The 22,133-nt window shown below is 40.7% G+C and overlaps 1 protein-coding gene across 1 annotated transcript in view; it reads right to left on the bottom strand.

Moving 5' to 3' along the window:
• Nucleotides 1-3,000: 3,000 nt before the first annotated feature.
• The window catches only part of MDFIC2 (MyoD family inhibitor domain containing 2), a 101,017-nt gene continuing 81,884 nt past the window's right edge, over nucleotides 3,001-22,133 (bottom strand). Inside the window, exons 3-4 of the mRNA XM_059075245.1 lie at nucleotides 15,739-15,960; nucleotides 3,001-3,260 (exon numbers count right to left, since the gene is read on the bottom strand). Coding sequence (XP_058931228.1) covers nucleotides 3,001-3,260; nucleotides 15,739-15,960 — 482 coding nt within the window. The remainder of the gene's footprint in view (nucleotides 3,261-15,738; nucleotides 15,961-22,133) is intronic.

The raw sequence follows: 22,133 nt of genomic DNA, 5'->3' as shown, positions 1-22,133 counted from the left end.
ATTTGTAAAGGTTCCCTGACTACGTTGTCTTACTTCTTTGGAAAAAACTGAAGCAACTTTTGCTTTATTAACTTTGATTGTCCAGCATTGATAATTAATTTTGTAGGCGTATCAGATTATGTAGTGGGAAAATTTCATTAGCAAGTTAAATGTAACTTTCGTGTTTTCATGGCTTTCCATATTTTGTAGGCTTTTAGAGAAGCAGTAGTTTTATAAAAATCCATTGAGCAAAGCAAAGATAATGTACTTACCTGGTTATATTGCTGTGGGAAAAAAAAAAATTTCTCTTCTGAAATCCCTATAAAGGTTGTATGTTCTCAGATCTCTCTTATCTAGTGTGCTTCCTTAAATCAGAATATTCTTTTCCCTTAAAAGCCCACCTTAAAGGACAACATTATCTTTATTTGTGATCACCGGCCTTCATCATTGCAGAAAAAAAATCTGAGCCTTCTCAGATTCTGATATTTGTATTTAATCAATAACCACATTCCTTTTTCATCTGTCTTACCTCTGCAGTTGCATTTTCCCAGCTGCGTATATTTTATTGTGTAAGAATTCAATTGAAAGAGCCATTCATGTTTGCAAAAAGGATGATGTTTTATTATTGGTGATAAAGAAAAGAAATTGCACACTTTGTATAACCGATCCTTTCTGTTAGAGCATGGAGCATGGTGAATTCTGAAAGTGAGGAATAAGTTAACAAACCGTGGTAAGAGAGGCCACAGAAAGATCTTGTAGTATTCTGACCACAGTATAAAATAAGACCTGACAATTCTTAACGTCTCTAATTGACAAGCGTTCAATTCACATTCGAAATGGACCATCTTTGCCCAATTTGAGGGTATGTAGACTAGAAACAATAAGGGGATGATGGTCACGATATGACATGGCCTGATCAATGACACCAGGTACCATATTATTGGGACAGGATCCCAGAGATGCCCTGCAGGTCCAGGTGTTATTCCTTGAGTGGCTGGATCGGGGGGAGGTGGGTGGGTGCTTGGAGAGGGGCCCGGTGGCTGGGGGTACAAGGGGAAGCCCTAAGGAGGTTCACGGTAGCAACTGTTTATGAGCCAGTCTAGTAGTAGTTTAATATTTGAACAGTTGGAGTAGCTGTACATTGTGTAGAGCTGGACTAAGAAGTGGAGAATCCTGGGGTGGTACAGCGTCATTAGAAAATTAGACCACCGGTTCGAGTTCCCGACACTGCCATTAAATCACTGTATGGTCTTGGATAAGTCAGTTCTTGGGGTCGTCAATTTTCTCTTATGAAAAATGAAAATACTGGGTAAGAACGGCTCTAAGTCCCCTTCTTAAGAGTTTACAGTTTTCCCTCATAAAGATCTACAAGTTCTATGCATAGAGAATAGAGTTGTCTCTGAGCTTCTGAAAAGCACTGAGACCAAAGTGTTTCATAAGGGGTGGGCAATCACATGCTCTGTACTTCGTGGAAAACATGATAGTCAAACAGGGCTGAAGCCTGGATTAGCCATGGATGCTCTGTGCTATCAGGAACAAGACAAGAGTAGTTCAGTGCCTTTTGATGGAAAGCTTAAAAATATTTTCAAAAGATGAAGAGTTTTCAGCGTTTTGAGGAAGTTACTGCAGAGTAGGAGAATGTGCTAGTTGACTACAGAAACAAAACAAGTGTAGCTTTTGTCCAAAATTACCTAAGTCAGGCAAAGACAGGTATTTTGGAATTTGTTGTTGTTGTCTGCCTAAATCATAAAAAATTCCCTCGACTCTCTGTTTTACTTTTGTGCTCTTTGTTTGCTTATTGATATGCTGTGCTTTTTTATATTCAGTGAAGATGTCCATGGGAGTATTTAAGCACATGTTTGTGAGCAACACCATGCCTACAGAAAGAAAAGAAAATTCCAAAGTAACTTCAACCTGCACAAATTGTTTTAATTCGTTTGAGCTGGAAGTCACTTTCTACGTTTGTATCACATCTTTAAAAATTTTTTTTGTAAGTATGAGGAAGTGCTCCACATAATTATGAATTGCTTGAATTATCAGAAAAGGAAAAGAAATATGGTTTCTGAAGCACATGCTGTATTAGGAAACTTAGTGCTGAATGAGTACCTGCACATGTATTTCTTTCAGGTGCCTGCACAACTCATCGTTCAGTAAAATGAACTGGTTCTGTTTTAATATCCTGCTGCTTATTGTACCTGACAAACAGAAATGAGGAAAATGACAAATTGATGATCTGGGGTCATTTTCTTGAAACTTGCACATAATTCCCATTTCTACTCATTAGAATAAAGAAAAGCCTTTCTGTAACAAATTAAGAACATGCATAACCTGTTATGACATAGTCACAGACATATAATAATATGGTCTAGAATTACAGTACTCTCTCGAAGTACATCATATTCAAAATTCACTGGATATGTCCTGGAGACATCTGTAGTAATTACAGGAACACAGTTTCTTCATTTAATTCCCTTTCCTACCTAAACTGAACATATAAGTGAATTTTAAGAGACTGTGCAAATAAATTTTTAATTACAAAATGATGTTATACAATGCATTATTAATAATAACCAACAATGCATAATGTTTATACATGAGTCCATTAGAAGGACAAGCTAATGTATGTCAGTTCTAAAAGAATGTGCTAATTTGTCCTGAATTTGTGAATGAAGTTGAATTCATGATGCAAGCCAATGAGTGCAATAACAGAATGGCTTCACATGCTGTTTTACAGTTAAGAAACATCTTGTACCTATGGCATTTAAGAGGTATTTAAGATTTGTTCATCACATGGGATCAAGATCTGATTTTTCAGTGAGCCATGCGGTTGGGAAATTTGGAATAAGGCCATTCAGTTGACAATACTAGCTTTTTCCGAGACAGGTGCAGAATAAAATGGTCTGGAGCATCCAAGAAATGTATACAGTCCTTACATTTCAGCACACAGAAATCACAGTCTCATTGTAATGGAGTTTCCCCCGGGGGCCAAAGGGTCTGCTGGGATGTGGTTCCTTTGTTGCGCTAGTGGTAGCAGATTTCTGAAATCTCCATGGCCAGCTCCAGACACTCACTGGTCTCCTGGCAAGATTCAAAAAGGCTGCAGTCTATGTCACAGTTGCGGTTGCAGTCATTCCGGGAGTGGCTTTCATCGGAGGTGTGGCGATACCTGTGAGAGGGGCAGCACAAATTGGTCCACACCGTTTCACACGTATCTGGGAGCATCAGGAGACAATCCCAAAACTGGCAAAACAGACAGGTGAGGACGAGGGAGGCACAGTCCTCTGTTTAAAGAAGAAGAAAGACAATTACAGTTGGCCCATCTGGGGGCGCATATGAAGAGGAGGCATGTGCAGTGGTGTGCTTGATAACTTTATAGCCAACTCTTAATTATTTATCCGTATTAGGGGCGATGTACACCAGTTATTCTCTCAAGCTCCCCCTCCCCCATCCAGTACTCACTCTACTTAATTAATTGCTTCATTAACTTCCTGAGCATTTCCTATTGATTCCACGTAATCTGGTTATTTAAAGTGCTGTCACTTTTCTAAACTCCTTTATTTACGTTGTCTGCAGAGGTGCTGGGAAGCCGCACAATTAGCTGCCTATCTGGAAACCTTGCAGTGGTCTGAGAAACAGCAAGTCCTTCCCAAGTGCAGGGAGCTTGCAGCAGCAATTAGATTTGGGGACAATGAGAGATCATACACATTTCTGGCTTCTCGTCACAAGGCTTTCTTATTTGTTTGATGTGGATTCCAGTAAATCTGCCACACCCATATTCAAATGTGAGTGAAAAGCACATTTCAAAACCTAACGTAAATGATTTTTTAAATAATCGTAGTTGTTTCGGGTTGTATTTTATTTTTAATCCCTGTCTTCTTTTTCCTCCAGTTATGTAAAGCCTTGGTTTTATATCAAGTTAAGTGAAATATGTCATCGTGTACACCTAAAATGGTATAAATCTTATCAATCCTCTTTAAGAAAATTGGTTTAAAAATTTACTATGCAGACTTGTAAAAATGTGAAAAGTATCTCTAAGGCATTGAAGGTAATTGGTAATTCTAGCCAAACAGCTGTGATGAGTTATAGATTATTGTATTTTTTGTTTCCATAAAGGGAATTAGTTAGAAGATGTAGCAGTTCTCTTGTTAAAATTATAACTTCTTAACGTCTTCCTCCCTCCCTCCCTCCCTCACTTCCTTTCTTTTTCTTAACATCTTTATTGGAGTATAATTGCTTTACATTGTGGTGTTAGTTTCTGCTGTATAACAAAATGAATCAGCTGTACGTGTACATATATCCCCATATCCCCGCCCTCTTGCGTCTCCCTCCCACACTCCCTATCCAACCCCTCTAGGTGGTCACAAAGCACCAAGCTGATCTCCCTGTGCTATGAGGCTACTTTCCACTAGCTATCTATTTTACATTTGCTAGTGTATATATGTCCATGCCACTCTCTCACTTCGTCCCAGCTTACCCTTCCCCCTCCCCGTGTCCTCAAATCTATTCTCTAAGTCTGTGTCTTTATTCGTCTCCTGCCCCTAGGTTCTTCAGGACGATTTTTTTTTTCTTTTAGATTCCATATATATGTGTTAGCATACTGTATTTGTTTTTCTCTTTCTGACTTACTTCACTCTGTATGACAGACTCCAGGTCCATCCACCTCACTGCAAATAACTGAATTTCATTTCTTTTTAAGGCTGAGTAATATTCCACTGTATATATGTGCCACATCTTTTTTATCCATTCATCTGTCGATGGACACTTAGGTTGCTTCCACATCCTGTCTATTGTAAATAGTGCTGCAATGAACACTGTGGTACATGACTCTTTGAATTACGGTTTCCTCAGGGTATATGCCCAGTAGTGAGATTGCTGGGTCATATGGTAGTTCTAGTTTTACTTTTTTAGGGAGCCTCCATACTGTTCTCCATAGTGGCTGTATCAATTTACATTCCTGCCAACAGTGAAAGAGGGTTCCCTTTTCTCCGCACCCTCTTCAGCATTTATTGTTTGTAGACCTTTTGATGATGGTCATTCTGACTGGTGTGAGGTGATACCTCATTGTAGTTTAGATTTGCATTTCTCTAATGATGAGTGATGTTGAGCATCCTTTCATGTGTTTGTTGGCAATCTGTATATCTTCTTTAGAGAAATGCCTATTTAGGTCTTCTTCCCATTTTTGGATTGGGTTGTTTGTTTTTTCGATATTGAGCTGCATGAGCTGCTCGTATATTTTGGAGATTAATCCTTTGTCAGTTGCTTCGTTTGCAAATATTTTCTCCCATACCGAGGGTTGTCTTTTGGTCTTGTTTGTAGTTTCCTTTGCTGTGCAAAAGATTTTAAGTTTCATTAGGTCCCATTTGTTTATATTTCCATTTCTCTAGGAGGTGGGTCAAAAAGGATCTTGCTGTGATTTATGTCAAAGAGTGTTCTGCCTATGTTTTCCTCTAGGAGTTTGATAGTGTCTAGCCTTACCTTTAGGTCTTGAATCCATTTTGAGTCTATTTTTGTGTATGGTGTTAGGCAGTGTTCTAATTTCATTCTTTTACAAGTAGCTGTCCAGTTTTCTCAGCACCACTTATTGAAGAGGCTGTCTTGTATACGCTTGTCTCCTTTATAAAAGATAAGGTAACCATATGTGTGTCACTTTATCCCTGGGCTTTCTATCCTGTTCCATTGATCTATATTTCTGTTTTTGTGCCAGTACCATACTCTCTTGATTACTGTAGCTTTCTAGTATAGTCTGAAGTCAGGGAGGCTGATTCCTCCAGCTCCATTTTTCTTTCTCAAGATTGCTTTGGCTATTAGGGACCTTTTATGTTTCCATACAAATAGTGAAATTTTTTGTTCCAGTTCTGTGAAAAATGCCATTGGTAGTTTGATAGGGATTGCATTGAATCTGTAGATTGCTTTGTGTAGTATAGTCATTTTCACTCTGTTGATTCTTCCAGTCCAAGAACATGGTGTATCTCTCCCTCTGTTTGTATCATCTTTAATTTCTTTCATCAGTGTCTTATAGTTTTCTGCATACAGGTCTTTTGTCTCCTTAGGTAGGTTTATTCCTAGGTATTTTATTCTTTTTGTTGCAGTGGTAAGTGGGAGTGTTTCCTTAATTTCGCTTTCAGATTTTTCATCATTAGTGTATAGGAATGCAAGAGATTTCTGTGCATTAATTTTGTATCCTGCTACTTTACCAGATTCATTGATTAGCTCTAGTAGTTTTCTGGTAGCATCTTTAGGATTCTCTATGTATGGTATCACGTCATCTGCAAACAATGACACTTTTACTACTTCTTTTCCAATTTGGATTCCTTTTGTTTCCTTTTCTTCTCTGATTGCTGTGGCTAACACTTCCAAAACTATGTTGAATAACAGTGGTGAGATTGAGCAACCTTGTCTTTTTCCTGATCTTAGTGGAAATGGTTTCAGTTTATCACCATTGAGGACGATGTTGGCTGTGGGTTTGTCATATATGGCCATTATTATGTTGAGGTAAGTTCCCTCTGTGCCTACTTTCTGGAGGGTTTTTATCATAAATGGGTGTTGAAGTTTGTCAAAAGCTTTTTCTGCATCTGTTGAGATGATCATATGGTTTTTCTCCTTCAGTTTGTTAATATGGTGTATCACATTGATTGATTTGCATTTATTGAAGAACCATTGCATTCTGGGATAAACCCTACTTGATCATGGTGTATGATCCTTTTAATGTGCTGCTGGATTCTGTTTGCTAGTTTCTGTTTCCTTCCTTTCTTTTTCTTTCTTTTTCCTTCCTTCCCTTCCTCCCTCCCTCCTTTCTTTCTCTCCCTGCCTCCCTCCTTTCCTTCCCTCCTTTCCTTCCTCCCTCCCTCCCTCCCTCCCTCCCTCCTTCCTTCCTTCCTTTCTTCCTTCCTTCCTTCCTTTTTTTAGTTAAGAAAGTCTCGAAAACGTGAGGGTTTTGAAAAAGGGTAGGTAAGTGTTCACGTGATATAGCATCTAATTAATTAAAATCAGCATCCTGAAGACTTGATGGTTGAAAGTAACATTCTAGCATGAATTGGAGAAAAATTCCTTCCTCCTGATGGGCTTATCAATCAATTAACATTAGACTTTTTGTAATCTATTTTTCCCCCATTAAGAATGTTAATAACCTTTGGTTTTCAGACTTCAGTTGACTGTAACTGTACAAGCCTGCAGGAGAGATTTTGCACTTTGCCTCATCTGTCAGAGCGATCTAAGTGTTCTTAGAGCTCCCTTCATTGATTTCAAACAATGTTTTCCAGAGAACTTTTTTTTTTCTTATTCATATACTTCTTAGTGTTTAAGAGAAGGGAGAACATGGAAACTTGCTCTGAAAGGGAACAAATATTTTAAAGAAAACCATTCTTATTTCTTTTAAAAACATCTATAAAGGTCTAAAGTGAGTTCTGCGTATAGGTAAACAGAAATCTCCCTTCCTCCCTGTGTTCCTCCCCCTCCCCCCGCCTCTCACCCTCCATTTCTTTCTTCCCCATAAGACAGTGGTAAAGAACCACACCGTGACTTTTATGACCACTTTAATTGCCATATATTGTTGCAGGTGCTGTGGCCATTACTCAGTATTTGTAGTTTAGGTGGACTATTCCATAATATGTCTGTGGTGTGTGTACTCTTCTCTTTGCCAGACTGGGTGTATTTTTGTTAAATCAGAGCCAGTTTCTAGCATGTGGCCAACTCACCCGTAACTCATAAGTCACTATAAATCTCCTGCAGAAATTCAGGAGTGAGTGAGTGCCGTACATAGACTCTATTCTGTGTATGCATTTCTGAAGAGGGCGTGTTGGTGGTCAAAGATTTCAGGCATAAAACCTCATTTTTTGCAATTCCAAGACTGCTGCTATAGCAGCCCCTGGCAAAGAAGAAGTTCTCAGAAGAAAATATTCCAAGCAAATGCTCCCTGATCTTTTAGGCTAGAGACTCAGAGACTTACTCAGGTCCATGACCACATAAACATGATTTTCCCACTAGGTCCTGTCCTTTGTAGGTGCGAGACTGAAAGTTTGGCTTGGAAGTAGTCAGGGTGGGTGTAGGGTGTTCTGTGGGGATGGGAGCTGGTGTTTCCTATCAGAGTGTGAAAACCTGTTTGTAAAATGGCCTTATGATTTCCTGTGGGCGTATAGCCGTTAGGTTCAAATCCTCTCGCCGATGTCTCCTCAAATTGGCAGACTCCGGAGGTCTCCGCTTCTGATGTATACTATAGATTTTATTTATTAAAAAAAATATGTTGGCCTAATCCTTTGGTCAAGTTGGCATTTGCTTCCTTCCATCTCTCTATTTTGCCCTTGCGAATAGAGCCCATTTTTTTCTGTTTATAAGTCAGTCCTTTTTATTTGGTTGTAAAAAGCAGAGCCTCTTGCCTAGAGAAACACGGCAACATTAATGAATTGAAAACAGATTTCTCCGCACTTTCAAGTGTGTTCCACACTGTTCCTAAAAGACACATTAAATAATTCTACATGAGCAGGCAAAACTGTTTTGCATATGGCCAGTTTATGTTTGCACAAAAGTAACATAAGCAGTTCAGAGGAAAATTGACGCACTGTTTGAAAAGAGAGTCGGACTTTCCATTCTCCCGAATGGGTATATTTTCCTTTGCCTGCGGTATCCCTTGGGACTTTCATGTTTAATAAACTTGACGTTCAGAGTCATAGCCTATGATTAGTACTCCTCTCGGCCCATCCAAAACATCATCCCTGCGTCCAGCTGCCTGCTTCCCGTGTCTTCTGCTCTGTGCTCAGAACATCTCACACCTACCAAGGCCGCATTCCATCATGGGTGTCCCCCTTTCCCGTATCCCACAAACCTGTCTCTTCCCTCGTTTTCTCTTGTGAATGGCTCCCGAACACGCAGATGAGTTGGCACAAATCTGGGACTCATTCTTGTCATTTTCCTTTTCCTCATCTTATCCTTCCCAGCCAGTTCTTTCCTAAGTTCTGCTGATTCTCTCTCAAATTCCTATTTGAAACCCATCAGCCTCTATCCACCATCCTAGCTGTAGCCACCATCAGCCATCCTCAGGTCAACAGAAACAGCCTCCTGTCCTGACACTGCTTCCACATGAGCCCACCTCAAATTCATCAGCCCCTGTGATACTGTTAATCGTTAATTAGAACATCTCACTCTCCCTTTAGAGTCAAGTCCTAAATCCTTGCTATAGCCTGCAAGCTCCTGTGTGATCAGGTTCATGCCTACTTCTGTGCCTTCCAGTTCTGGTGTCCTCCTTACTCACTGCACTCCAGCCACACTGGTTAAATTTCAGTTCCTGGGATATGCACCTAGCTCAGGGCCTTTGTACATGCTCTGTCTCTGGCCTGTGTTGCACACTCTCCCCTCACAACTTTACCTGACTCCTACTCAACCTTTGGGTCTTTAGCTTAAAACACCTTCCCTATAAATCACATCCTTAAAGAAACTCTGATAGCACCCTGCTTTGTTTTTTTCTTCATAGCACTGACCACGGGATAGTAAACTAATTAGTTTATTGATTAGTTCCCCCCCCTACTAAAACCTAAGTTACAAGAATGACTTATCTCTTGTTGAATGAATGAATAAATGAACAATAAGAGATAAACAGCATGGTCCGCACTTTTTAGATGTAAGGACTAAGGCTTAGGGTTTGCCACTGACTGTCCTAAAACTTTCACCTGTATGGTGGCAGAGCAAGGAATTAATCTAACTCTGGATCCAAAATCTGTGCTCTCTTTCTCATTGTTAGATGTGTCAGCTGGTTCGTGTAAAGCAAATTTGCAGTCCTGTACACTTTACAAACATCTCAGTGGGGTCTTGAGATAACTCTCGATTGAGTACTACTACTGTTCTATAGATGAGGAAACTGTGGCTCAGAGAATTTAAGAAATACAGGAAGTGGTGGGGCTGTCATATGAGCCTAGATTGTCTCCTCCAGAGCCCTTAACTCTGAAGCTGACCTGCCCTTCATAACACACATGCTTTCTTCTGTCACGTTCAAGCCTGGCCCCAGATGCTCTACGCCTCCTGGTGACCTGTTCTCCCTTCCGTTCCCCTCTCACCCTACTCCCCTCTGTATTCCCAAGACTGGAAAGGTGTGTTTTGCAGGCTCTGCCAGGGGGCTTCTGGCTAGCTCCAGCCAATAGGAGGCAGCTATAGGACATGGGAGGGTGGGAGAAAGGAAAGCCTGGGGTGTATCTCCTTCCTTCTCTCTGCTTTGTATCTTCCCTTTGGTTTTATCTTTTTCCAAATGCCCTTCTCTTTGTGACTTCTGCTAATGCCACTTACTAGTGGTCTGTCTACTAATAGTTAGTTGCTAGTGGCCGATGAGCTAATGCCAGTAGTAGTGATTTACTAGTGCCCTAGAGAGACCAAGGGAAGAGGTGGCAGAGCTTTCCTGTTGTCAGTAGTTTCCTCACGTAGATTTTCACCTCTCCCTATACCTTTGCAACACGTTCCCAAGTATTAAATTTCTTTTATTGGACTACCTGGCATCATGGCATAGGCTCTAGTTGCTGCTGTCAGAGTACCCATCTCATTTCCTACTTCTTCCTTCCTTAAACCTGGATTAAAGGAGGTTTAAGATGTATCTAAGACTTGCAGGCCGTTCAGCTGGAAGTGGTATTTGCCTTTGAGCAAGAAGCCATGATAAAAACCCTCTCTTGGGCTTCCCTGGTGGCGCAGTGGTTGAGAGTCCGCCTGCCGATGCAGGGGACACGGGTTCGTGCCCCGGTCTGGGAAGATCCCACATGCCGCAGAGCGGCTGGGCCCGTGAGCCATGGCCGCTGAGCCTGCGCGTCCGGAGCTTGCGCTCCGCAACGGGAGAGGCCACAGCAGTGAGAGACCCGCGTACCGCAACAAAACAAAACAAAACAAACCCCTCTCTTAAGTTGGTTTCATTTCCTCTTTACACCCCTACGGTACATTGAGGGAGGATGTGGAGGCTGTAACGTGCTAAGTGATATCCTTACGACCCTGAAGGACTACTGCAGCTTCTAAAGGTGCTAAATGTTAACTGGATAGTGGCTACTTAAGAGGGAGACTCTGTTTCTGTTTTGTATATACATTCATTTGTATTATTTTTAGATTCCACATATGAATTCTATCATATAGTGTTTGGCTTTCTCTGTCTGATTTACTTCACTAAGCAGAATATTCTCTAGGATCATCCACGTTGCTGCAAGTGGCAGTATTTCATTCTTTTTTATGGCTGAGTAATATTCCTTTGTATATGTATACCACATCTTAATGTGGTTACCAAAGGGGAGATGGAAGGGGTCACGAATTAGAGGTATGGGCTTCACAGATACAAACTACTATGTGTAAAATAGATAAGCAACAAGAATATACTGTTCAGCATAGAGAATTACACCCATTAACTTGTAGTAACCTATAGTGAGATATAATCTACAAAAATACTGAATCACTATGCTGTACACCTGAAACTAACACAATATTGTAAATCAAGTATACTTTAATTTAAAAAAGAACAAAAAAGGGGGTAATAAACAGAGGAAGAATCTGCCTCATAAGAATGGATCATGTTTAATTATAGTGTAAAAGGTAACAGTGTGAAGGAGTTTCCACTAATATACCTGAGGTCGGCCCTACATTCACTGTCCTGTAATCCCTGAGTTTGTCTTTCCAGCTTTCAGTGTTTTTGCCATGATGATTCCCCGGGATCAGGAGGAGGGAGGAACAAGAGGTAGCTGTAGCTGCCCTCTCTGGTCCCTGGCACATTCCTCAACTCCAGAAACATGCTTTCTGCATCTTTGGGAATCATTTTCCAAAGTGGCAAGAACATGGTTCTTCTAGAAGTGACCCCAAGTAAACAGCAGTCTCCCTTCCTCTCCCCACCAAACACAGTAAGAAAAAAAAAGACAAGATGAACCTGGTCCACACCCAGTATCCTCATACGTCAATGGTTAATGTGCTGTCCCTGAGAGAATTTGGCATAATAACAAGATTCATGACACACTGGCTCCAACTGATCACTAAAAGTTTTTGGTCAAGGAGTATAAAAATTGGGACTTCCCTGGTGGTGCAGTGATTAAGAATCTGCCTGCCAATGCAGGGGACATGGGTTCGAGCCCTGGTCTGGGAAGATCCCACATGCCGCGGAGCAACTAAGCCCGTGCGCCACAACTACTGAGCCTGAGCTCTACAGCCCTTGAGCCGCAACTACTGAGCCTGCATTCTGCAACTACTGAAGCCCGTGCACCTAGAGCCCGTGCTCCGCAACAAGAGAAGCCACCACAATGAGAAGCCCGCGTGCCACAACCAAGAGTAGCCCCGCTCTCTGCAACTAGAGAAAGTCCGCACGCAGCAACGAAGACCCAGTGCAGCCAAATAAACAAACAAACAAACAAATAAATAAACCAAAAAAATATAAAAATTGGTTCTCATTCCCCCGACATTTAGTTCTTTAAAAAAAATGTCTGTAATACAGAATGGGAATAAATAAAGTGTGACTGCCTTTCTCTAGCTGGGGTATCATCCCTGATGTTATCAATTTTAATAGCTACTTAAATATGTCAAGATCTATTTAAGTTCAGACAAGCACAACTAACATTCAAGTCAGTTCTTTAGAACTAGAATGACTAGATTTGGGTGATACTTAGTAAATTTTTGCTTATGTTTTTTTCTGAGCAAATGAACTGAAATAATTATAAAATTGAAACATTTTCGAAGATGACACTATTGCATTTAATTGTATGAAATTTACAGTGTAGAAAGTGTAATCATTTTATTCAGTAGTCCATGGTGTAATTAAGACTGTTCTTTTGAGGTATCTTGTATTTATGATTTTCCCCTTCCACCTGGATTAGACATCTCAAATTCAAAATTATACATCAATTAGGTATATTCTCAGGATTCTTTTTAAGGAGGCTGTTTTCTCATATCATGTGTATCCCCGGTTTTATCATCCACGGGGATGCTTTTGCAATCCGAACATAGAAGCAGAAGCAGAGACACAGCTAGTGCTCTGGACTTTTTGCATTTTCTTCAGGAAAGGGACCACACAGGATGAGGCACAATTTAATAATAATGTCGCAGCACATAGTGTGTGATGTGCAGTAAAGATCATTTTAAATTCCCATCAGAGCACACACCATGAACTGTGCTAATGCATGTAACACGTTTTACAAAATCTGCATGTGTGAGGCTTCTCCATCCTGTTTTAAGTGGGGCAATGTATATAAATAATAGATATTAGCAATTAAGCATCCATTCCTTTGCACTCATTTATATATTTGAAAATAAATTAACCACAAACTACATAAAAGTGGATGCAATCTTCTCTTTTCCCTTCTGTTTCCCCTGCTGTTCCTGAAAGATATTTCTGTATTTATCTCAGTATGAACAGTGACCCCAGCTCTCAATTTCTGCATCCTTAAATTAATTACTATCAAAATTTTCCTAAAATGCAATGAGTCTGACTTAACTCTTTATTTCCTTGATGCTTGCTATCTAGGATAATGAGAGGTTCTTAGCACTATTTGTGGGCCCTACTCTAGGTGTTTTACTCTCTTTTTTAACCAGGTACCAAAAACTCTTACCTCACTGGGGGGATTTTGTTGTTTTGTGTTGCAGTGTGGGAGATGAAGGATGAGCTATTACCTGTGTTGTCAGCTTAATACTGGAATTTTCTGGGTCATAGCAGCCTCTGTCCAGGCCCTAAGAAAACCGTCTAATCCAATGGTCTTCATGAATCTCCTTTGCTCTTTTGAAGAAAGAGTAGTTGGTTCTTTTCCTACATGAGGCTCCGTGTGTTGCCATTTTAATGGAGTATTTTGGTCTTCCCTGTGAATACAAGGGTTCAGGTATCATGCTAGCTGCATTGGTCCTTCTCATTCTGCCAAGGTACGTGATAAGACAGATCAGAGTGGTTCCGGAGGGGCACTCTCCTGTACTGTGTGGATACATATCATGGTAATTCGTAATTCTGGGATCATTACAACCAAGATCCATTACAAGTAAAAATCCATGCAGCCCTGACACGATCTGATAAAATTCTCTGTTGTCAAAATGCAGAGAACTCTCCTCTGTTGCATATTTTCTTGATTAGCATCAAGCTCTAACAAAACCAGAAACTTGGACATCATCTTGGACTCAAGGTCATACCTGGCAGCCTATTGGCCAAAGTTAGCTGAAAGCTGTGTATTGTTGGGAGTGTCTGGGGCTTCATAAGAGAAATAGAACTATTGCCAACACTTAAAATTGGGAGATTTCCTGTAACACTCTAGTTCTGGCGGCTCTGAACCTCTTTTTCCTTCTGGCAGCAATTAGCTGGAGCTGAGTAGAGGCAGTGTTCTTCTCCTTGCCACAGTCCCCACCTAGCCCTATCATACATCTGGAGGTACTTCCTTATTCGCATTGTCTCCTGGCAGCTGCAGGCAATTGTGTCTTCTAGTCTAAAGCCTCCATGGCAATGTTTTCACGAGATCATATATAACGTGTTAGAAATCTCTCCCCTTACTTTTTATTTTATTTTATTTTTTTGGCGGTACGCGGGCCTCTCACTGTTGTGGCCTCTCCCGTTGCGGAGCACAGGCTCCGGACGCGCAGGCTCAGCGGCCATGGCTCACGGGCCCAGCTGCTCCGCGGCATGTGGGATCCTCCCGGACCGGGGCACGATCCCGTGTCCCCTGCATCGGCAGGCGGACTCTCAACCACTGCGCCACCAGGGAAGCCCTCCCCTTACTTTTTAAAACCATAATCATAATAAAAGCAAAAGTCGAGCATCTGTTCTGTGACAGGTTCTATACTGGATGTTTTACCCATGTTATTTCATTTGATCTTCAAAACACCCTATTGCATGTTACTAGCTCCATTATATAACTGAGTCTGAGATTTAGAGATGGTAAGAAACTTAATCCAGTCTTACACAGTGAATAAATTTCAGAGCCAGGAATTAAACTGATGTGATTTCAAAGTTTCTGTTATACAAAGTTTATTTCACTTTTTTATCTTATTTTGAAAAAGTAAATATGAATTTAAATATAGACCAGAAACTGTACCTTTTTATGTTTTCCTTTGAGAAACTTCAAGGTTTCTTTAAATGCAAATGTCAATATGGAACATTACACAATTCCTGAATGGTCTATGTCTCCTATGAAGGTCAGTACAAAGTTAACACAAATAAAATTCCATATGTCTTGGTGTGGAGTCCCTGACCTTGAACTTGACTGTGCTGATCATTTAGCATCAGTTCAATTTGAATTTGGTTTTGCAAATGCAACATGCCTCTTATGTCATATATAGAGGTGGTTTGGTGTAGCTTTGCACTGATTCGAATGCCTAGAAGGTGATGTTACCTAGAGGAACCAACCCTTTTCCACAGGCTGCTGGTGTAAGTATCCTTGTATTTTATTGCATATTTATACTTTTCCAGCTTTGCAATGCTATTCCACCCTGTCTTCTTCTCCTCTCAGCCTGCAGTTGCAGGTTGAATAGTCCCAGGCGCAAGAAGAGAAAAAAATTGGCCATTTTTTAGTCTACTTCATAGCTCCATAGCAAGAATGATTTTACCTCACTCCGGCTATTTAAAACACTTTGCCTCAAACTCCCAGTTTTGAGAGCAAACAACCTGCCAAGCACCTCCTAATTGCAAGGTGACCTTGACAGGTGTCATTCATCAGAGTTTTCAAATTGAAGCCTTCCTGTTTAATATTCATAAAGACTTTTTTTTTTTTTCTAACAGCATATATGATGGTTTTCCAGGGCCTGGGGTTTGGGGAGCTTTATTTAGAGATGGGTTGATTGTGAGAAACATACCATCAGTGTCTCTTGGATGAACTGAAGGATGAGTTTGGAGGTAGGAAAATTTCGTTTGGCATTCTTCAAGGGAGGACAGTGATATGCTGGATTCTGACAGTTTTTTCTCACTGGGGGTTTCCTTGGCTGGTCCATCTGTGATTTTGAATTCGGATACTGAATTTATAACGATGGTATTAATGGCTTTCTCGTCTGCCTGCTTTTCGTTTGTGAGTTGCGTATCTAGATGAAAAAAGAAAACACACATACACAGACCCGCTTATAGTTGACGTGACCTCGTGATCCAAGAAGGGACAATTGCAGAAAAATTCACATTCTAGACTTTTATAAGATTAAAATCTTATTTAGAAGCATGAAGCATTATTCGACAAGATTGTCTTGAATGAAAATATATGTAAGAATAAAAGTTCAATAATTATAAAATCTTACCTATATTAATTTGTGCCACTTATTTCAAAAACACAGTGGTTTTTATAGTGATGGGTGGGGAGAATCAAGGCATTCATTCACTAGGATTAACAAAATCTCATAGAATGTTGTCAGCTTGTTGTCATAATGTTTTATGGATCTCAGAAGTAGTAGAAGGGTCTTAAATGCAGGACAGTGATGTTCAGTAATGTATATGATCTCAATCAAGTTGTTTTATTTCTTTGTGTCTACAAACCTCAGTTTCCTCCCCTGTATAAGAAAAGTAGTCACACATAAGCATCCTATAAGCTCATTTCTACATCTGCCCTTAAAGACTCTTACTTCGCCAGTCTTTTCTCTTCCTTGCCATTTGTTAGGTGTCTATGAAGGTGATAGTCTTTGTGGCTTTGGGGGTGTACTTCTTGGGAACACATCCAGACGGGGTAGTGATGCAGGCAGTGTGTAGCTTACGTACACCAGTTAAATCATCCTAAGATGGAGAGAAGAGTTAACAGAAGGTGTTCTCAAACCTGCATCCAGGATGACGCCCAGGGACTTCTTCAGACCTAAACAAGCACCAGTCCTGGTGATTTGGCAGCACTATTGGCAGATAATGAAGATGGCTTCTAGAGAGTTGCCTTTTCCATCACTAGCCCAGTGCCTGATTCAGTGATGCTCACAGAGTGACTGAAATCAATAAAACAGTTGGCAACCTGGTTTAATTTTACTGCGCTTAGGCAGCTCCGTGTGAGAAATACATTCTTGCCAAGTCCATTTTCATTGTCCTTCCAGAAATTGCTTCTTAGTTTGAGGTAGGTGGAAATCTCTGCTTGAGCCTGCCTCCTAGGATGGTGGTAGACGTGTCTACACAGTAGAATCATCTAGAAAACCTTCTAAAAATTTGAAATTTTTATAAAGCTCAGGCAATCCCTCCTCCCCCTCAACAGATTAGATCACACTCCCTGAGGGTTTGCTTTTTTTTTTTTCAATACACGGGCTTCTCACTGTTGTGGCCTCTCCCGTTGCAGACGCGCAGGCTCAGCGGCCATGGCTCACGGGCACAGCCGCTCCGCGGCACATGGCATCTTCCCGGACCGGGGCACAAACCCACTTCCCCCGCATCGGCAGGCGGACTCTCAACCACTGCGCCACCAGGGAATCCCTCCCTGAGGGATTTTTGAAGCTCCCTGAGTGATTCCAACATGCAGAAAAGTTTGGGAACCACTGCCACAGGGGCCTTCTCCTTTTGAGAGTGGAGAAAGGCGAGGACAGCCCACTGATACGTACATCAGTGATTTTCAGAAGCTAATCATGAGACAGTTGCTGTCCAAAGGCTCATAAATGGCACGGGAGCTGACAGTATTGCACGCACAATTGTCTGAGGCCATTTTTATTGCTTTTGGAGCCTCCAAACACCTTTGGCTTTCAACAGTGTTTAATTTTTATTCCCTACCTCTTAGGTTGCTAACTTTAAATCTCTTGGTTGCAGTTTGATTCACCTTAAAAGGGATTGGCAGGGCTTCCCTGGTGGCGCAGTGGTTGAGAATCCGCCTGCCGATGCAGGGGACACGGGTTCGTGCCCTGGTCTGGGAAGATCCCACGTGCCGCAGAGTGGCTGGGCCCGTGAGCCGTGGCCGCTGAGCCTGCGCGTCCAGAGCCCGTGCTCCGCAATGGGAGAGGCCACAACAGTGAGAGGCCCGTGTACAGCAAAAAAAAAAAAAAAAAAAAAAAAAAAAGGGGATTGGGACACTCTTGGGTTCCTTTAACCCAAGAGAGATTCACCGAATTAATGGTATAGTGATGATGATGACGATGATGACAAAAATAATAGTTCATTTTTCTTGCTTGGATATCAGAGTGTCAAGTAACCAGCTTTAATCACAAATAGTCATTCAAATTATGCCTTCAGTACTTAGAGAAGAACTGATATTTTGGGCCAGATAATTCTTTGTCACAGGGAGATTGTAGGATGTTTAGCAGCATCCCTGTCCTCTACCTACTTGATGCCAGTAACACCAGTTGCCCTAGGACATGACAAACAAAAAGGTCTGTGGATATTGCCACATTTCCTCCATGGGGCAAAATCACCAATTTTGAATATCAAACCACTGCTTTATACACGCATACACACACACAGCACACACAGCACACAGAATTGTATACCTTGTATGTCGAATTCTGTGTTACCACTATGTACCTCATTTAACTTAAGCATCACAAAGACTCTAGGAGGTAGATACTGTCAGCCTCCCAGGACAGATGGGAAATGTATAAATTGGTACCCCAGGTTAACAGATGAATGAGTGTAAGCAAGGCTTCGTTTATTTAGATAAGTTCCCTGAGGCTTCCTTGTTAGTAAATGGTAGAGCTGGGATTTGAACCCAGGCCATTTGGATTCCAAAAGCTATGCTCTTGTCCCTGTCTCTTTGTATTATTCAACATTTTCTCCAGTTTGTTCTCAGCTTTTATCTCTGCTTCCTCACTGTGGGGACTGCACATCAGCAAAACCCTCTTCACTCTAAATCCCGTGATGTGTCACCTGCCTGAAATCATGGCTTGCAAATAACATCGCTTTACAGACATACCTAAGCAAGTCTTTGCAAAGCAAGACTACTTTCTTGCACACTTAGGGAATCCTGCCTCTTCAGTTACAGCTGCTGTATCCCGTACATTGAAGAGCATTTCAGGAGGAGCCGATAGATAACAAAACTTTGATGAGTGTAGAGGTTACAGCAGCTGTTTACTACAGAATCAATTGACAATCAGTTCAAATTATCACACGTAGTCAGGCTACATGTAATGGAAATTGCTTTTGCACAAAGTAATTCAGTAACAACAAAAAAAAAGTTGGATAGAGGTTACTGGAGTATAAGAACATGCGGAGAATACAGTATACAGCCAAGTGGTATATGATTCTCTTTTTAATTTCTCGACACTTTTAAGTATAGCATTTTGAATCTAAGTGGTGTGCTACATTAAGCAACCATTTGGAGACACTGGGCTTGTACTGAGAGAATTTTATGGAGAAGTTAAACTGCCATTCATAAAGTTATTTAAATTCTATAATCTCTGTTTATATTTTTATTTTTATTTTTTCATTCCCCACTGGGAACTATCTGTTACTCATTAGAAAATCATCTGACAAACAGACAGTTCAGAACCCCGTCTGTTCAACCCAGAATTCTGACATCTGAAATAAGTCACAATTTTGGGGTGAATGTTACTGACATCTTCCATCTTTTATAGATGGAATGCTAACAGTAATTTCCCCAGATTCTTTCTTTTGCGGTGTTATTTGACTTTGTACCCAAAGTATTATAAAGTAGCATAAGCTAAAAGGAGAAACACATAAAAAGTGGTATCACATCTTCTGCAGAGAAAACTATTTTGGAATTAAATAAGGAACTCGTGAAACTAAATTTGGGATGTTATACATAGTTCTTGACATTAACTTAGAGAAAATAATTTTTTTCAACAGGAAAAAATCACCAAAATTAGGACAAAAATTAGAAGTTCAACTGTATTTCTTGGGAAAGAAATTCAAGTGTGTACTGAAAGTCAGGGAAACAGAAAATTTCTATTTGGGCTAGAAGTAATTGTAGAAGCAATGGGCATAAACTTAAGTAACAGAGACGACAGACAGTAAATTAATTTTTTATTACCACTGAGCAAATGTTATTAATTTAATTCAATTAACATTTATTGAGTACCCACATGGAATGGATGAATCAATGTGACAGGAGCTATTAATTTATTTACTTTAAGTCATTGATGAAACATTTTAATGGTTTTCATTTTTGTTCACTAAGTGTGACTTCAGAATTTTTGCATTGGTGCATCTTCTGAGTCTCTCTCTATATGAATTCAAATCATGAATAAGTAGCATCTCTTGTCCCCGCCCCCCCCCCCCCCCCCCCGCTCCTCCCATCCTATTCTTGTTTTTCCCCCTCCCTTCCCTTCCCATTTCTCTGTCTGGGTTTACTTCTTTGACCTTTCCTATCTCGATTATTGGTTTCTTTTTTCCCGCCCATTCCTTCAATGCAGTTTTTCCTCAAACTTTGTTCTCTAGGCTCCTTTCTTTGTTCCTTGGTCTTAAAGTCCGTATTCGTTCACACTCACAACTTACTTTCTTTGTGCATTTGGGCCCCAAGTCTCTGTGCAGTTAGCCAGCCAGCCACAAAAACTATGTGCCTAGCTGTACTAGGTTCTTGGGAATTCAAAGACTAAGAGCAAATAGTCCTCACGAGACCCAGAGTCATCACAAATTGCAGTCTCAAACTTGCACCTGACTATTGGATGTTTTATTTGAATTGCTGGCCAAGTCCTTCCAATCGCTGTGTCTCTTTCTATTGGCCTCTCATTCTCCTCCCCAAACTTGGTAATCCTGGATATCCCTGGAGAATTCACAGTTCAATTTCTTTTCATAGTATTGTCATTTTTCCAGTTTCATGAACTTAAAAATATTTGATTTGCCCCATCTCTCTGTTCAATGACCTTCCAGTTTTTCTTTATTATTCCTTCGAAATATCTCACAAGTCCATCTCTGTGTTTTCATTTGAAATACTACCACTCAGGTTTAATCTTCTGTGCCCTCAAATCTGGACTGCAAGGCATACCTCGGAGATATCCTTGGTTCTGTTGCAGACGGCCACAATAAAGGAAATACTGCAATAAAGCGAGTCACTCAAATTTGTTGCTCTCCCAGTGCATATAAAAGTTTTGTTTACACTATAGTGTACTCTATTAAGTGTGAAACAGCATTACATCTAAAAACACAAGGTACATACGTTACCTAAAAATGCTTCACTGCTGAAAAATGCCAACCATCAGTGAGTTGTCATCTTTTTGCCATAGTCATAGCAAAGATCATTGATCCCAGATCACCATGACAAATCCAGTAATAATGAAAACGTTGGAAATATTGTGAGAATTATCAAAATGTGGCACAGAGACACGAACAAATGCTGTTGGAAGAAATGACTCTGATAGACTTGTTTGATGAAGGGTTGCCACAAACCATCAATTTATAAAAAGCACACTATCTGGGAAGCACTATACAGCAAAGCACAAGGTCAGCCTGTGTTTCAATAATCATTGATCTCAACTATAATAACAACTCTCCTAAGACATCTTACTCACTGTAATCAAAATGATGTCGTGAGCAGTACTCTTCTGATCATATTACTCATGAAAAAGCAAAACAAAGCAAAGCAGACGCACGTCATGCATACACACAAAATGTCAGTAGCTCTTTCGTTCCCATTCTGTTATTCTCAATTAACTTATCCATTCTACCAACAAATTGCCTTTGAGAAAAGTTGCTTGTTGTTAAGTTTTTCTTGTGAACGCTAAACTCCAGAAGCCTCTATGAAAATTATTAGATAAGATGTTAAGGCAGGGAGATTTTAATTTTAATTCTAGACCAAAATGTTTAAGGTGTGTATTTCAAATGTTTGGACCATTTTTAAAGCTGTAATGGTGAATTAGATTTTCCTTTGGATTTAAACTATACTCCAGCTTAGAATTTAGTACTGTGATTATCTGTGGTTGAAATCAGATCGAAACAGACAAGTGACATTTCAAAGTGTAAGCTCCGGGCTTCCCTGGTGGCACAGTGATTAAGAACTCGCCTGCCAATGCAGGGTACACGGGTTCGAGCCCTGGTCCAGGAGGATCTCACATGCCGCGGAGCAGCTGGGCCCGTGCGCCACAACTACTGAACCTGCGCTCTAGAGCCCGTGAGCCACAGCTACTGAAGCCCACGTGCAACACCTGCTGAGGCCCGCGCGCCTGGAGCCCGTGCTCCGCAACGAGAGAGGCTACTGCAATGAGAAGCCCGCACACCACAACGAAGAGTAGCCCCTGCTCGCCGCAATTAGAGAAAGCCTGTGTGCAGCAATGAAGACCCAATGCAGCCAAAAATAAAATAAATAATATAAAAACAAATTTTAAAAAAATCGTTAAAAAAAAGACAACAAAGTGTAAGC

This window comes from Kogia breviceps, chromosome 10, assembly GCF_026419965.1.
Source record: "Kogia breviceps isolate mKogBre1 chromosome 10, mKogBre1 haplotype 1, whole genome shotgun sequence".
NCBI classification, from domain to species: Eukaryota; Metazoa; Chordata; class Mammalia; order Artiodactyla; family Physeteridae; genus Kogia; species Kogia breviceps.
This window is presented reverse-complemented; position numbering and strand designations above follow the sequence as displayed.